Source organism: Toxotes jaculatrix, chromosome 8 (genome assembly GCF_017976425.1).
Source record: "Toxotes jaculatrix isolate fToxJac2 chromosome 8, fToxJac2.pri, whole genome shotgun sequence".
Classification (NCBI taxonomy): Eukaryota; Metazoa; Chordata; class Actinopteri; family Toxotidae; genus Toxotes; species Toxotes jaculatrix.
Window position 1 is genome coordinate 24,954,654 of NC_054401.1, and position 18,349 is coordinate 24,973,002.

At 42.0% G+C, this 18,349-nt stretch overlaps 1 protein-coding gene across 1 annotated transcript; it reads left to right on the forward strand.

Annotated features, from left to right (window-relative positions):
* The first annotated feature begins 770 nt into the window (after positions 1-770).
* On the forward strand, positions 771-18,019 carry sim1a (SIM bHLH transcription factor 1a). The gene is made up of 11 exons (XM_041044905.1): positions 771-945; positions 5,511-5,593; positions 6,867-6,956; positions 7,042-7,150; positions 7,254-7,339; positions 8,232-8,431; positions 8,575-8,681; positions 8,985-9,132; positions 15,571-15,739; positions 16,528-16,921; positions 17,301-18,019. Exons 1-11 carry the CDS (start codon positions 771-773, stop codon positions 18,017-18,019), a joined length of 2,280 nt encoding a protein of 759 aa, XP_040900839.1.
* Positions 18,020-18,349: the final 330 nt, after the last annotated feature.

The window sequence follows — 18,349 nt, forward strand, 5'->3', positions numbered from 1 at the left end:
GATCCAGCTTGGGCCAGAGGTGAACAGTTTTACCAGCCAGTCACCGTTCCTCGTGGAGCGCGTTGTCATGACGATTAGCCAATTGGAATGTGAGCAGGGTGTCCAATCGTCCAATAGAAACAAAGCTGCTTGCTTTGGGCGGGTCTTCGAGCCTTCACCACTGAGGCGACTCTGGATGAGCTGTTATCCATAAAATCACATAGGATGGAAGATATGCGAATGTGGAGGATTTCGGAGATTATGCTCGGACACTTTCAGACGCAGCAGGCGCCACGTTAGCAAACTGTCAGCTGTATCTGCGCCGAGGTAAGTGGACAAACACACATTGTGTATTTGTTGTTAAATGGGACTTTAAACTACAGCCGCTTATTATTATTTTTGTTTGTGTGCGGAAAGGTTGAAACACGTTTCCTGTGTCTCCAGTGGTCCCACGGTTCCCTTTAACATAAGGTATGGTGGACCCAAACGTTCGGTGAGCCCTCCAATGGGCTGACCAAAAAAACATCACTTTAAGCCTCAGAAATCCAGGAATTAGCCGCGTCCCGCTTGTCTTCAATCAGCGGAACACCTGGAAATATGGGAGTGTGTTCACGCGCCAGCAGCTGTGGATTTTAGGCCGAGCAGCAGCAGCAGGAGCAGGAGCAGGAGGAAGAAATAAAAGTCTAGTTTCATGTGTGGAGACATCACAGCTCCATGAAAATGCTATGAGACACCAGGACACCGACTGACCGCAGCAGGACTGAGAGAGAGAAAGTCGTAGAGAAGACAACATGAAGGAGAAATCTAAAAATGCTGCCCGGACTCGACGGGAAAAGGAAAATAGTGAATTTTACGAACTGGCCAAGCTGTTGCCGCTGCCCTCAGCCATCACCTCCCAGCTGGATAAAGCCTCCATCATCCGGCTGACAACAAGCTACCTGAAGATGAGAATAGTCTTTCCAGAAGGTAAGAGGAACGAGTGGGAATGTGGGAATGACAAGAAAAAAAAATTCTTATTACTTTAATTTCAGTTGTTGCCAATATTGCTACTTTTAGTAGTAGCAGGTTAGCAGTAATAGTATGAGGAGTAGTAATATTTTAATTTATTGGTGCTGTGGCATATGAATGATATATCTATATATCTATATATCTATCTATATCTATATATAATATTTTATATATTAGTTCCCTTTTATTTTTTTTACTACAGCTTCATATATTTTTGTTTGTCTGAGCTTTAATTTAAAGAAAATATCAAGGTGGTTAAAAATGAAGGAAATGCTGACTAAATTACTAAATGCTATTAAAATATTATTCTTCGCGGTGACAACTAAAATATTATTATATACACATATGTAATATGTGTCGGTCAAGTTAATTGTAATTTAAATCATAATCATCATAAACTATCGCAGGGCTCTTCTCATACAAAACAGGTCTGGACCGTATACTCTTTATAATATTACAGTATTTACAGAGACCCAATATTTCCGCCATGCCAAGCACTTGGCGACAGTGACAAGAAAAAATAAAACATAAAAAAATGAATAAATGGAAAAACCTGCCTTTCAACAGGTAGAAACCTTGAACAGAACCTGGTGGGCGGGGCGCAGGAGGAGAGAGGACAGAGCACAGAGCACGTTCCACATTATAACAATGACATTAATAATAATAAGACAATAATATGACTGATAATAAGACTGGCAATAACAATAACAAAGCTTTTGATAATAGGACTAATAATAGGACTAATAACAATAATTAATGAGACTCGTAATGGGGGCAGTAGGTGGTCCACAGCAGCAGATCCGGACTCTACAGCTCCGGAGGCAGATGAACCTGGAGAGAGTGAGACAGGAGGAGGAGAGGAAGTACAGGAGAGGGAAGAAGGCCAGTTAGTGACATGTATTAATGGGCGTGTAGAGATAAACAGATGAATATTGTCCGCAGTTTATCCTCCCTGAGTGTATCAAGACGGCAGCAGAAGTCTCCTGTGTCCCTCTCTGTCCGTCTGTCCATGCCACCCCCACACACACACACCACCCCGCAGCCTGCAGTGATGTGGTTTCTCTCCGGGCCCCCCGGCGGGCCCTGCCAGCAGATTATCCGCGATGAGGCTCCATCCTGCGTGACTGCCGCAGAGCCGCGGATATTAGTATGATGTGCACATCTGATCCCTCAAAACACGGAGCCCCTGGTAGCAGTAAAGCATGGCTGCGGTGCAGGGAGAGCGGGATGACACGAGGCAGCGACGAGACGCGTCCTGATCAGATCTGGTCTTTGATTATTTATATTCTACGCGCTGATCGCTGTCAAAATAAGAGCAGAGGAAATAAGCTCGATACGTGATCTAAATGTAATTCAGTCATGGCAGCGCTCTCTGCACAGTTCATGCCAACAACCGAGGCTGAAACCTGCTGTGGGTCAGGTTGGTAACCAAAGATCAGCCAGTTTCAGTAAAATTATTTTAATATTTAAGTTAAAAATCAGTCAATATGTCAGATAGGTTTTTTAGGTAAATATAAATATTGCTGCATAAGCATATATTGCTGTGCACACCAAACATCAGTGAATCCCATAAAAGTGAGGCCGGAGTAAAAATTAGAGATTCGCATAAATATTGGATAAAACACTGCACAACCTTTGCCCTCAGCCATGTTGTCCATCCCTAGCGAAATTACATCCCACACCACAAATATGTTGCTAAATTGTCTCCACCGAAGCCACCAAAGAGATTTAAACAGAGAGGAAGGACATTTCTTTTTTTTAAAAATCATATTTAGAGTACATTTGCTAAATTCAATCACGTTTATTTATAAATTGCAGTAGCTTCAAAATCATAAAAGTAAAAAATAAAAATAAAACATAAAAAACCCTGAGGTTCACTTAGCCCTTTTCTGACGGTGTTTCGTTATTCTAATAATAATAATAATTGTTATTATTATTATTTTACTTAATGTATTTATTTTTGAAATATCGTTGTTTGTGTGTATAATGGCCATAGTTCGAAATGAGACGCTGAGAGGGTTCAAGTGAGCAGCCTGACTTTTCTTTGTACTTTTCTGTAGTTTACTGCTCCACATGGAGCTTTTTTTCCTCAGCTCTGATTGGATGAGTCACTTTTCAACACTTTCAAACCGTCACTGTATCAGTGTCTGTTAAAGGACTTCAAATAAAAAAATATGAATGCGCTGCTGTCCCCGAATTATTATTATTATTATTATTATTATTGTTATTGTTATTGTTATTGTTGTTATTATTATTATTATTGTTATTATTATTACTCCAGTTCATGATTTGTGTTATAATGTGTAATAGAAACACAGCTATGTTTTAATTGTCTACTGAGATTTAGTTTAAGTGGTAAAATACTGCGCAGCCGTCAAACCTAGTTCTGCTGTTGAAACGAAACCTTGTGGAACCAGATCATTTACCATGAACGGAACATCTATCTTTATTTAATGCTCTCATCGTTTTACTAAATTCATTCATTTATTTAGGGACATAAACACGTCTTCCAAGGGGGTTTCTATCGTTAATTTATAAAAATTTCATAAACATTTTTTTTTAAATTAAAATAGAAATTAAAATAGAAATTAAAATAGAAATTAAAAAAATAGACCGAGTGGTTCCCAGCCTGGGGGTTGGTTATGTTTATGTCGGTTACGTTTTTTTTTTGTTTGTTTGTTTTTTTTACTTTTCTATTGTTTTTGCTTGTTTTCTTTTTGTGAACACCAGATACTCCCGCCTCTTTAGGCCTTTAAATCATTCACTTGACGAAAACAATGAGCTTTTAATTTGCGTACAACTGCCGTTTACTCTGTGGCCATAATGTGCGGGGCCCCGAAAAAACAGGGTTTTTTTTTTTTTCTTTAATGGTTAAGAAGCGAAAAAAGGTTGGAAACCATTTCTCTAATAATGTAAAATAATAGTAACAATCAAAGTTGTGGGTAAAGGAGTTCTCACATCTTGTCTAAAGTACAATCCGATAATGGAAATAATTAACTAGTGAATAACACCTTGTTAAACCTCGTGTTTAAATAGTAAATGTAAATGTGAAAATAAATGAACACGTGGAAACGCCGCTCACCTCAGGTGCTTTAAAATGTCATAAAAGTCCTGCACGTGCTGTCTCAGCAGGTGAGCTCTGTGTGGTCAGTGTCTCGGGGCCTTTGGTTACCTGCAGCAGGTCAAGTGCAGCAGCTCAGGGTCCACACAGGTTCCGTAGTGGATCGAACAACAACAACAACAACAATAATAATAACAATAACATTGTTATGCCTGTGTGACTTTCACAGCAACCAAACGATTAAACCAAAATACAATAACTAAAGACTCATTTAAAGAGAGACACCCCCTCTTCCTGTGCTGAGCGGACAGTGTTTCACTCCATGTATTTAATCTCATAAGCAGCGGACCTTTAGCTGTTTTCTGGTTCTTGCTTCAGACGGAAGAGCTGCTGATTGATTGAGTGAGAGCTCTGTCCCTGTGGTGTTTACAATAAAGCATTTAAACGCATTTATCTTTATATTTATCTTTGATATGAAATGGAAGCCACTATTTTTTTTTTTTCCTTTTTTGTTTTAAATCATTTGTGGGGTAAAGTGATAGTGTCTTCTCCGGCAGACGTGAGCTCCATATTAGTTCCATACGAAGCAGGGGAGGCGGCGGGGCGCTCTGATCCCCGCATGCCGCCTGTTTATTCTGCAGAGCGGGATTTGCATTTCAATAGGGAGCGCTGCTGCACAGACAGCTATTTGCTGTGTTGGCTGTGGTTCTGCGCCTTTTCACACCACCCGGGATGTTATTATTATTATTATTTTATTTTATTTTATTTTTTACTGCTGTTGTGAAGGGTTTATGAAAATATTTTCACGCTGCAATATTTGTAACGATCCGGTTCGAAGTCCAGTCCAAGTCTATTTTTAGATTTGGTGTATTTTTAGATCTGAAGGCTCAACACGTTGTAGGAGTTTGCACTGGACTGGGTTTTCGACTTGTGATGGTCGATTCTGCAGTTTAAGGAGTCGGCCCTTCAGTTAACCGAATTATTTAGTACATTAGTTCTTATTCAAGCAAAGACTTTCGTCAGTTTCTGTATTCTTGGTTTTATAGCATCAATATTTCTGTTTATCTGATCACATGATGCAGTTAAATGCTGTGTACAGCCTTATAGCTCAAAGTCTTTTCACTTTGTTTGCTGAAGGATAAAGGAGTAAAACTGTCTATTATTCTGTAAAACCAGCTCATGGGCTGATATTTGTATATAGATTTTTACTGCCACTATTATTGCTCTTACGTTTACATTATTTCAGTTGTAGTGATAATGTGCTTAAAATAAAATAATGTTTGTAAACTGAATAATCTTTCTGTTATTCATAGCAGACATTGGAGTGTATAGACTAAACTGTACAATGCGGCCCTCTCCGGGTTTTCAGACATATTGTTTCCCCTCTGCTTTCACTGTAAACTAAGAAATGTTCTTTCTTCTAATTCTATTATTTCCTCTGTGTTTGTGATTTGTTTGCCAGGCCTCGGGGAGTCCTGGGGTCATGTGAGTCGTAGTAGTTCTCTGGATGGAGTCAGCCAGGAATTAGGCTCCCATCTCTTACAGGTACTTAATGTGGTGGTTTTGATGAGTATTCACACTTTAAATGCAACAGAAAAAAAAAAAAAAGAAAGAAGTGAGCTTTGTGGTTTGTAACTGACTGAGACAAGGTCACTTAAAAGGCTCTTATGGTTCATTAGAATGAGAAAAAAAATCACCCAAACAAGACATTTTTATTTTTCTTTATTTATTTATTTTTTGAATTCAACCATAGGTAGGCTGTGTTTGTGTGGTTTAGTGGCTGCTGCCATCTGCCTCCTGCTGCCTTCATTCTTGTGAGGAGTGAAATGAGCTGAACACATTCCTGGTCACGCACAGAGCCTCAGTCTGTCCTGCAGCCCCTCTCACATCAGCAGCAACACAATAGAGCGGGGCTGCAGGGCTGCAGGCTGGCCAAACAGGGCTACACAGCTGTAGGCCAGCCATAAAGAAGCACAGGTTGGCTAGTCCCAGTCAGACAGACATAGAAGAGGGACAAACACAGCTTCATGTTACCTGATCAGGGCTACAGGATCGAAGAGGACCACAGGGACAGAGGCTGTCAAACAAGTCTACAGAATCATCAAATGGCAACAGGCTATTCTAAAGTGGTTTCATAATGAAATCCAGGTCTAGGTGTAGGTCTTGTCTGGGTCATGCCTTGTTTGACAAATAGGACTGTTTGTTTGGGACGAGTGTCTACAAGTTAGTCAGAGAGGGTCAGAGCTTCTAACTAGCAGCTAAGGAAATAAGCTACTTGATAAATGAGCACTTCATTTCTTTAGAGGCTCAAATTATTATTATTATTATCAGTCCTGTTCCTCATTATCATTATTATTATTGTTAATTAATGTTACAAATTCTAATAATAGGATATTCTTCCACTCAGTTTCCAGTTTGTGAGGTAGTCGATACTGTTCACTGACAGTAATAAATTCTATATTTTCTAGTGTAATGAATTCAACAAAGAGTGAACAGGTAGGATTTTGTATTTAACTGCATTAGTTTGAGCTACGTGGACCTATTAAAATTGTAACTGTTCAATGCTCTGGCTCCTTTAAAGCACATGCTAATTGTGGGTGTTTTATTTTGTTATTTCTGCCTTTCTTCAGATCATTATTTTGTCACGATGTTGCAGAAATCAGTCTGTCTGCTGTAACTCTGCACACAGACGTAGTGCATCCACGTTGTCTGTGGAAATGGACTCAAGACAGTAACACTGATTTTACTGAAAGGCAACTGTTTTTTTTCTTTTGTCTGTATCTAACAAACTGACACTGATTTTCATTGTTCCTTTCAGACGTTAGATGGTTTCATTTTTGTGGTCGCTCCAGACGGGAAAATAATGTACATATCAGAAACCGCATCAGTCCACTTGGGTCTGTCGCAGGTTGGTGTGACAAACTGAATATAACGTCCTCCGGTATGTTGGGCCTGATGTGTTATAGTTCTGAGATGAATGTTCATTTCAACAGGTAGAGTTGACAGGAAACAGCATTTACGAATACATCCATCCAGCAGACCACGATGAAATGACGGCCGTCCTCACTGCACACCAGCCTTACCATTCACACTTTGTTCAAGGTAATCATCAGCCCAGGCACTGTTATACTGTATATGATATGGACTCATCATACAGCATAAATAACTTCTTTTTTTTTTCCATGTTTTTTTTATTCCTCTGCAGAGTATGAGATGGAACGCTCCTTCTTTCTCAGAATGAAATGTGTCCTTGCAAAAAGAAATGCTGGTCTCACCTGTGGAGGCTACAAGGTAGTAAGGATGTGATGCTACACTGGCATGAACACAACTGTCTTTATTGTGTTTGTACTTTTTAACTGACACTTCAGAAGAATGAATAATGGCGTGTCCTGGTCAGCCTTATGTCCAAAAAGGAGAGGGATCATACTCTTGGGAAGATGAACGTGTCAAATAAATTTTGTGGCACCAAGGTTGCTTGATTTTGGAATTTCTTCTTTAAGCATGGAATTTTTGGCCTAATGGTGCCATTAGATGAACAGTCAGTGGGTTACCAAAACCATTAGGGTTTATCTTCTGAAGACCATGAATATGCACATCAAGTTTTATGCCAGTCTGGCCAGTATTTTGCTTTGGCTTAAAGTGTCAGACACTATAGGAAATTAAGGTGATTCTTGACCATGGCAACAATAGTTGCTCAAACAATCTGAACTCAAAGCCCTCTTATTTGTTTGTTCCAGAGCTTTTGGTTGCATCACACAATCTTCAGCCACAGATGGAGCTTGCTCAGTTATCATGGAACTGTTCAAACTTTCCATTCATCATAGCACTTGTAGGAACTGTCATCCATGTTGGCTGAAAAATGTTCCATCTTCCAAATTTTCCAAATACCTACACACTTATCTTGTTCCCAGTTCCTTTTATTTCTAAATAGACATGACAACCTTTCAATGCCAAATGGTCCAGGTGCAGTTTTTTTTATCTTGATGACTGAAGAGTGGACACTGGGAAGATACATTAGCATCACAGGGAAGCACAAAACAAGATACAGGTTATTAGCTGAGTGTGCATTCCTGTGTTGTAATCATGTATTGTATGTTTGGTTCAGGTGTCATCATGACAGTACTGGAACATGTATGGTCTGATACTTACACTTCATGTCTCCTTCTGTGAACTCTTGGCCCAGGTGATCCACTGTAGTGGCTACCTGAAGATCCGTCAGTACAGCCTGGACATGTCCCCATTTGACGGCTGCTATCAGAACGTTGGACTAGTGGCTGTGGGTCACTCGTTGCCGCCCAGCGCTGTCACTGAGATCAAACTGCACAGCAACATGTTCATGTTCAGAGCCAGCCTGGACATGAAGCTCATCTTCCTCGACTCGCGGTATGTTCTGTACGACACTGTTCTGTATTCACTTACACACAGTGGATTCATTTTGTGTGTGGGTTTGAATGTGAGTGTGTGTATGTGTAGATATGGAAAGACTTCATGACCCCTGAGAATGTGTGTGTGTGTGTGTTGCTCAGGGTTGCAGAGCTGACAGGCTACGAGCCTCAGGATCTAATAGAGAAGACGCTCTATCATCATGTCCACAGCTGTGACTCCTTCCACCTGCGCTGTGCTCATCACTTGTGTGAGTTAGGTTTGTTTTAACTGTTTTACCTTCTTACAAATTCTCTCTCTCTACACACACACACACACAGTATAAACACAGTACATTTTTAAGTTATGTTGCTAAATTATGTAATTGTATGTTGTTTTGTCATGTTTATGTTCCATAGCAGCTCATGTATATAGCATAAAATACATTCATGTGTTCCAATATCATTATCGATTTAACTTATTTCAATCATTTATCAGCTGTTATTTGTTTTGAATTTATTTCCCTCACAGTAATCATGCCCTGTTATTTCTTTCCCCTCTTTTGATCTTCTAGTGCTCGTCAAAGGTCAGGTCACCACTAAGTATTACCGTTTCTTAGCCAAGCAAGGCGGCTGGGTCTGGGTTCAGAGCTATGCAACCATTGTGCACAACAGCCGCTCGTCCAGACCTCACTGCATCGTCAGCGTCAACTACGTTCTCACGTGAGTGTCTTTGTCTATTCCTAAATGCTGCTAGATTCACCTTTGGTGATATCAGTCTGACCACCAGACTAAGATTCAGGTTTACTTGAGACAAACAGTCTACTTTGTCCCTACCTGCTGAGCAGCTAATGCTAGTTAGCAGCTGCCTCCGGATATCAGGCCGAGGTTCTGTCTGGAAACACAAACAGGAGGAGATGATGTGCTTTTTTTGCTCTATCTGTGCTGAAACTGATAATTAAAGTGGACGTCTGTTCTCTGCTTAGTTGAAGCATCTGGTGTTATCAAGTACAGCCTTTCAGGTGGTGCACATGTTTTGTTGTTGATACCTGCACCCACATAACATAACCATCTTTAGCCAAAATTCAGTCCAGATCCAGAAGTGATCTTCTCACAAATGCAGCATATTTGGCTGCTTTCTAAGCCAGCCTCATGTGTTAGCAACATTGCTAGCAGTAACTAACTTTAAAGGATAAATCTGGTGATATAGAGCTCCACTGTTGTGCAAATATTATACTATATACTGTATCTATGTATCTAAATATACATGAGCCATTTTAATAGAGTTATATTTATAAACAGACAGGGAAGGGAAGTCAGAAAGTGTTGAAAGTCAAATTAACTATTGTTGGTTTTGGTTTTTAATTGGATTTGATGGTAATAAGACAATGGAGGCAGCACATCAGCTGAAAAACATGTCTGAAACATGTCCAGTGCAGACAGGGTCAGGCCCCACATTTAAGAATAAATTAAAGATGACTGAAGTACCTTAAGTGGTTTAGAGAACTGATGGATGGCTGGAGGATTACTAATGTGACGCCCACTACTGATCATCCAGCTATTCTGACCTATCGGCAACTTGTGGACACATTCAAGTAACGTGAAGCTTGAGTTTTCGTCTTTTTAATCCAAGTTGGAAACAAATGTAAAACCCTGTCACAAAAAGCTCTGTATAGCTGAATTACTGTTGTATATAAATTTGGGATTTATATATGGAAATGTTACAGAGTATGACTTTATAGATTTATAGTTGTATATATGTATTTTAGGACACCTGGCAGTTGTTAGTCAGATGGGTTTGGTGCGTGGCCATAGATTTGGGTATGGACGGCAGGGACATGTTCCTACCAATGCTGTACTGTCCCTACCAGTATATTTACCCTCTTGCCATTTTAACTCCCCTTTGTTTAACCGGTAAGCTCTTTGCAGAACTGCACAGATCTTAGCATCTTGTTGTGGGGGGATATTCAACTATAATCCGGCAACTTCAGACTTCAGTCTGCATTGTGCATTGTTGACCAGCTGCAGCCTGGCTAGCAGGAGTGGAGCTGATGATGAGCAGATGGTGAATCTGAAACACTAAGTATTTATAGTTTAAAAGTTTCATATGTTACACAATAGAAAATGTCTTCACTGGACAAAATTAACATCAGCTGTACAGACAGGTGAGCTGCAGGCTCTCAGGTGAGCTCTGATGTCATGGTTGAAAGATCTTGCCAGAGGCTCAGTAGCTGAATGAACAATAATACATGCTTTCTGATATAATAATATAATATAAGATGAGATTGAGCACTGTTGTGACATTAAAAAGAAATCTATCATGTCAAGATTTCCATTATTTAAAAAAAAAGTAAAATATCTGTTAACATGAGAATAAATCAGAATTCAAGTCCAGTTTCAGGCGAGTTATATCAGCTAATAAAATTCAAAGAAACTTTCTGCAGAGTCAGACTCTTAATGTGCATATGTGTGTGCATGTGGATGAGAAAAGAGAGCTAGAGAACAAGTGCATTTATTATTTTGGCAATTTGACAAAAAAAAAAAAAGTCCCTACCAAAAACCAAACCTATGCCCTTGGTGTGGTGTGATATGACTGAAGTGTGTGGCAGCTCCAGGGCAGAGAGGGGTGACTCAGATCTCTGTGGTGCTGTCGTTTTCTGCTTTGATAAGATAATGAGTATTGATACTAGAGATTTACGCAAACAGCTCCTGTGAAGCAATTAACTGGAGGTTAATTGGAAATATGACACGTGTTTGTCGAAGCCTGGTTTGCAGAATCTGGCAATAAAGAAACTTTGTCAAGTCATATTCTGTTTTCTTTAGTCTTCCTCGTTGGAGGCTGTGTTAGAAACAAAGGAAACGATTAGTGATTATGATTATCATTTCTTTTAGAACGATCCTGCTTTTTCTACGTTGGACGGTGGGAGAAATTCCTGCCCTATCAACTGTGTCTGCTCTCTTGTGTGCCAGCAGTGTCAGAATGTCTGAGCCCTTTGTTACTTTAAGTTTGCTAAGAGTGTTCATGTGTTGGTTGTTACCTGTGGCGGCCTCTCTGTGCTGGAATCAGTCATCTGGTAGAGTTTATCTAAGACTGGCAGCTCTGCCTGCAGAGTATATAAACAGAAACAGAAGCTGAAGTCTGACTGGGCTGAGGTTACGTTTGCTGGGCCTTTGTCCTGCGTGAACAGTCCGACAGCACCGTGTTGCCCCTCCCCCCACCACCACCTTCTAATAAAATGGCAGAGTCTTTACCTGCAGGAGCCACACTCTTATTAGTGAGTGAAGGGCTAGCATTTAGTTTTCTATTATCCCATTATTTTATTACCCCTGATGTGCGTATTTCACAGATGTACATGTGAGGGAAAAAGGCCAATTAAACCTCCATTGAGCAGCACGGCTGGCTGCATTCAGATGAAGAGAACAGCTTGACACACATTTCCTCTTCCTCCTACATCAAATCCATAACAGGTTTGTGTTTATGGTGGTTTAATTGATAGGCTGTAAACTTGATGAGTGTTTATGGCCTCCAGCTTGCTGTCAGGGGAATGAAGCCTTATCTCCCTCCCGTTCTCCTTGTTCCTGCTTTTGTAAATCTTTTTGAGATGCTGTATGGATTGAGCCACAGTGTGACGGTGGAAACGCGTCTTTTTGGCATATTACATGGGACAAAAGACGGACAGTTGGAGGTAGGCAGGAGGTAGGCTTTTTGTGTAGCGTCGTTATCAGGAGCAGGGGTGGTTTGCCTGGTAGCTTTAGTGTGTATAGCCGTGGATAACACAAGTGATAAGGGCACTTCACCTGCATGTGAACTCCCACTGTGTGTTCAGCTCTGATAACCTGTGCACCTCCTGTCCCCGGGTCTGTGGACCTGCCACCGCTACCACAACCTGACAGTGATTTAGCAATTCTTCGAGTAAAGCCATGTCTGCAGCAAAAGCACGTAACCACATGCTTTATTTGTCAGACTCTCACAACACTTACACTGTCTGTTTAATCAGTTCTGTTTTAGCTCAGAGTAAACTCGTCACTCTGCTGTCTTACGCACGCACTCCATCCTATTCTGTTGAAGTGAACACAATGTCGGAGAGCCATGCAAACATGGATGATTCTACTTTTTGGCACATTTAGTGAGCTTAACAATGTATGTGTGCATGAGCAAAACAACGACTGGCCAGGGCTCTACCTGTTACCTTTATGTTGAAAGTCCTTTAGAGCCCTGGTTCCTAACCTGGGAGTTACGATGTCTCAAAGAAGAAGAAGAGTTGTGAGATGACTAACATGATAAGAAAGACAAAAAAGATCAGTTTGGCACAAACTTATAATTGTTTTATTTTTAAGATGATCTTTCAGGCATTTTTCCTTTACTTGAAAGTCAGAGAGGGAGGAGCACAAAGGTCCCCTGGCTGAGAATCAAACCAAGGACATTGCAGCCATTTGGCATGTGCCCCAACCACCAGGCCACTGGACCAGTAACCAATAGCAACAATCCATTTAAACACAGACTTTTCGGGCTCAGCCTTAAGTGTGTGTGTGTTCACCAGATGTCTGAAATCAATGAATGTATTGACCCGAGTATATGTATAATCTACCACCAGCCTCTTTTATGGATACATAAGAGGCTCGAGCTGAAACAGTTAGCTGATTGGCAGACAATTCTGGATAATCAGTCAGCTGCTTCAGTCAGTTTTCAGACATGTATGCCAAAAATGTTGTTACTCCAGCTTCTGCACTGGAAGGATTTGCTGCTTCTCTTTGTCTATATATGATATTGAGTTGAAAAGGTTTGGTTGTGACCTTGCACTCTGGGAGAATATAATTTCATTTAAATGGACATTGCAAGGACACTTTAGCATGCGGACTGGAGGAACCAGGGATTGAACCCCTTCTGATAAGGGGGGCGATCCCCTCCTGAGCCACAGCCGTCCCGTAGTGGTGGTATAGAGCATTTGTTGCTTTTGTAGTTTCTACTCTCATGGATTAATCCTGAGTTCACGCTTACAAATGTGTTTAAAATGCACTTTAATCAGTCTTGACATTTTCAGATCAGTGTAAAACTGTGAAAACTGATTCATCTGATATAACAAAAAAACAACAACAACATGGTAACATGGCTAAAAAGAATTTCTAGGCTGCCAGCATCATAGTCACAGTAGCAATACTTGAATGTGATATTTTAGGACTCTGTCCAAATGTAACTGATACAAATCCTATGAGATGTAACTGCATGTACAGTGCCTTGGTGTTTACAACCTGGAATTAAAATTGATTTTTCGGGGGTTTGTACTGTTTGATTTACATAACACGCCTTCCACTCTGAAAATGCAAAAATATTTGTTACTGTGACAGCAAATACAGCTGCAGCTCTCTCGGGGTATGTCTCTATTAGCTTAACACATCTAGCCACTGGGATTTTTGCCCATTCTTCAAGGCAAAACTGCTCCAGCTCCTTCATATTAGATGGGTTGTTTAGGTGTAGAGCAGTCTTCAAGCCATGATACAGATTGTCAATTGGACTGAGGTCTGGGCTTTGACTTTGGCTAAGAGACACTTCAATGTTTCTCTTTAAATCACTCCTGTGCAGCTTTAGCAGTGTGTTTAGGGTCATTGTCCTGCTTTAAGGTGAACCTCTGTCCCAGTCTCAAATCTCTGGCAGACTGAAGAGTTGCCTGTATTTAGTGCCATCCATCTTTCCTTCAGTTTTCACCAGTTTTTTTTTTTCTTTAAGCAAACAATAGCTCTTTTTCTGGCCACTCTTCCAGAAAGCGCTGCTCTGTGGGGCTTAAAGTGGTCCCATGGACAGATAGTCCCATCTCTGCTGTGGATCTTTGCAGCTCCTTCAGTCTTATCTTTGGTGTCTTTGTTGAATCTCTGATGTTTGATATCTGACTTACCTGCTCTGTGAGGTTTGGTGGGCGGCCCTCTGTTGTCAGGTTTGTAGTATTACCATATTCTTTCCATTTTCTTATAATGGATTTAGTGGTGCTCTGTGGGATGTTCCTGTTTTTGTTTTTTTTTTTATAACCCAACCTTGATCTATACTTCTCCACAACTTTGTCTCCAACCTGTTTGGAGAACTCCTTGGTTTTCATGTGGCTTGCTTTGTGGTCAGGGGGATTTCAGAACAGGTACATTTACTCTGACATCATGTGACAGATCATGTGATCACTTCAGTTGCACACAGGTGGACCAATCAGCTAATTATGTGACTTCTGAACACACTGGATGAGCCAGATCTTATTTGGGGGCTTTATACCACAGGAGATAAATACATATGCACTCACAACTTCTCCTTTCCTTTTTCTTTTAAACAAGCTTTTTTTTTTCAGTTCACTTCAACGGTTTGCATTTGTTTGTTAGATCTATTACATAAAATCCAAATAAAAAATCAATTTTAATTCCAGGGTGTAACGCAACAAAAGAGGGAAAACACAAGGCACTGTATGTATGAGTTTGTGTTTTTGTTTGCGTGTAGAAAGATTGAGACAGAGAGGAGATGTGTGTAGAAAATGGATCACTATTTGTCTCAAGTAAACCCTGTCCAGGTTTTCTGTTGTCTCAAACTTGATTCATCATCCATTGCAAGATCTGTAGAACACTTTAGCGAGAAATCAATTCCAATTTCCCAGTAGTGAGACGTCCAAGCTTCTCCTATGGGCCTGATTTAGCCAGACATAGCCTTTAATCTCCCAGTGTATTTGATTGAACAGCTTTCCCTCTGCAGAGTGTTTGTTGAAGGCCTTGCTGCAATCCTTCTGGTAAAACAAGCATCCCAACAGCCATTCCAGCCCTCTTAGCACACCCCCACCCCTCCCAGTAGTCACACTCACACACACACACACACACACACACACACACACACACACACACACCCACACACACACACACACACACACAGAAACACAAACACACATCTCTCTGCATGCTGGCCTTCTCAGCACCATGATGAGGCTCTAATTCCTAAACAGATGTTAATGGGTTTTTGCACCTAGAGAAAAACCAAACACGCAGGTACACACAAGCTGTTTGCGCTCAGCATTTCCAGCTAACTGGGAGCTCTCCTTGTGTGGCTGTGGACCGTATTAAATCTATGACATGCAAATGCAAAACACCAACAATATTGCCGTGAATGCACAACATTGCAATTTATGTTTGTGTCTTTAGGGAGACGGAGTATAAAGGCCTGCAGCTTTCTCTGGACCAGGCTACTTCCAAGGCCTCTTTCCCCTACAGCAGCAGCAGCACCGCCAGCGGCCTCATGGACAACTGCAGAACTCCCAAGAGCAAAGTGTCCCGGCTCAAGACCAAAGCTCGACTGTCACCATACACACAGGTCAGGATTCATTGGACTGTTATTTGTGTGATGCAGACTAATTTTTACTTCACCTGTCAAATCCAAACTTTAGTATGTGATTGTGTAGCTAACATGCTCAAAACTGAGGTGTGCTCAACTGCACAAGAACACCTTGATAGCTGAAGGCAGTGAACAAGGATAAAAACTCAGGTTGCAAAGAGGCAGGAGCACTGTGCAGCTCTTTTGCTGCCTATGAATTACAGAGTGTTTGACACTTCATACATTTTCTTCATTGCTGCACAGCTGTGTCTTTTGTAATGGTTATGCACAGTATGGGGAAAAAAGTATTTCTGGGTCCAAGTATGTCACATGACCTAGTGATGTCAGAGTGATGCCACTCTGCTAAATTAAACACAGGTTTGTCCAATTAGTCCAAAAGAAAACCTCTTCCTGGGGAACAGCGCCAGGATTTTTTTTGTAGGATGACTAGCACTGCCTAGCACCAACATTAACCCAATTCAAGCACCATAATGATTTATTTAAGTGTTTTTATGGCACTTGCATTGTTACAACAAACAAATGATGACAAAAAAAAAATTCAAAGAGGTGTTCACGTTCATAATTTGCTTGTTTTGGAGCTTGTGATGGCTGCAGTGTCCTAAACAGCTGCTTCTGTTGCCTGTACCTATGATGTCCGTATTAAACATCCAGAAATATGGCCATCTGTTCACAGTCCCTGTTCAGCTGAGAATCTCAAATGTGGCTCCTCATTCAAAGGCTTTCTATTATCTGTTCTCTTGTTCCCACACCAACCTCTCTTACTGCAGTATCCTAGTTTCCAGACAGAGCGCTCAGAGTCGGACCAGGACAGTCCATGGGGCAGCAGCCCCCTCACTGACTCAGCCTCCCCTCAGCTGCTGGAGCAGAGTGAAGGCCTGGATGCCTCCTGTGTGTACAGGCAGTTCACCGATCCTCGCACACTCTGCTACAGCCCGTCTGAAGAGCAGCATCACACGCACCTCCACACACATGGTCAAGGTCAGCGTTGCGAGCGGGGTCGGTGTGAGGCGGGCCGATATTTTCTAGGAGCACCTCCGCCCAGCAGCAACGTGTTGTGGGGCACCACACGGTCCATTCTACCAATAAGCAAGAGCTCCACGGAGAGCCACGACGGATATGACAGCAGCATGCCGCACATCACAGCCATCCACAGCTACAATGGTGAGGTCTAAGACCCTGCTCATATCCACTGTAAGCTGTAGAATTCTTGATAGTTTTACACAGAACCTGCTGACAGCCAGTATTCTGTGCTGGTATCCTTCTACCTTAGCTACATCCAGAGCCCCCTGATGGATTTGGGTTGTTGAGTGGTAGTATTGTCTCAATCCATGACAGTCAATACAGTAAACACTCACTTAATGCACTATATGCAACTGTTGCGTAACTAGCGTCAAGCTTGTTTTCATTTGTTGATACCAAAAAACCCAGCAGGATTAAGAGGAACAGGTGGAAGCCAAGAGCAACCATGGCTGCCAAGAATGATATTAATTCCTGTGAATGTTCCCACCGCACTGACTGTTTTCACTGTGTCCTCCTGCAGGCCAGGGACACTGGGATGAGGACAGTGTGGTCAGCTCTCCAGACGCAGGCTCGGCCAGTGACTCAGGGGATCGGTACCGAGCTGACCACTACCGCTGCAGCCCGCAGGAGCCTAGCAAGATTGAGACGCTGATCCGAGCCACACAGCAGATGATCAAGGAAGAAGAAAGTCGACTTCAGCTGCGCAAGGGCCCTCCAGATTCCCCACTGGGACCAGCCAATGGACTGCCCAAGGGCCCTGGTCCATGCTTCACTCCCGAGTATACTCAAGGGTCCCTGCCACTACAGTCTGTGGTGTGTCGAGGGCTAAGTCAGGTGATCAGCCCTGCCAATAGCCCCGCCCCCCTATCCAGGCTTAGCAGTCCAGGGTCTGAGCGCCTGCACAAGCCCAAAGACTACCTCCAGACAGAACTGTCCCCCTTTTCTTTGCCATTACACCACCCATTTGGTCGGTCGGGCCCATGCTCAGCTTCTCCAACCCTGGCCCCGGCCCTCTACCCCTCCCACACACACCCTCGGCCCTATTTGGATAAGCATACAGCCTACTCCCTGACAGGCTACGCCCTGGAGCACCTCTATGACCCGGAGAGCCTCCGGGGCTATTGCACCTCGGCCAGCACCGGCCCCACCCACTATGATATGACCCCACACCTCCGCATACCAGCAGAGCAGACCCCTGGACACAAAGGCACCTCTGTCATTATCACCAACAGCAGCTAACACTCATGTAATGTCCGCAGTATGGACTGCAGTCACATAGCCCGAGCTGGTTAGCGCTGTTACAAGTGTTTTTCATTCTGGATCCTGTTGGCTTGCTTTTCCATCGTACCGATCAATTCCGATCCAAATCGAATCAATCATCATTTTTATAAGTCTGCAAACAAACATGTCAAGCAGTGCATTTTTCTCTAAATGGGTGCTATGTGAATATTCTCAAGAGGGAACAACACTCTCACATAATAATAGCAGTGCCTGTAATTCTAGTATAGAATGCTTTCTCACTGCAGCTTTTCTAAGATTGACTTAATTACTTTGATGAATTTATTTGTT

Bases quoted from the DNA above. Each gene is read 5' to 3' on its own strand.
- sim1a (XM_041044905.1), top strand. From the start codon at position 771: ATGAAGGAGAAATCTAAAAATGCTGCCCGGACTCGACGGGAAAAGGAA. The intron at 6,957-7,041 runs GTTGGTGTGACA...TCATTTCAACAG, and splicing joins TCCACTTGGGTCTGTCGCAG to GTAGAGTTGACAGGAAACAG. The intron at 8,682-8,984 runs GTGAGTTAGGTT...TTGATCTTCTAG, and splicing joins GCGCTGTGCTCATCACTTGT to TGCTCGTCAAAGGTCAGGTC.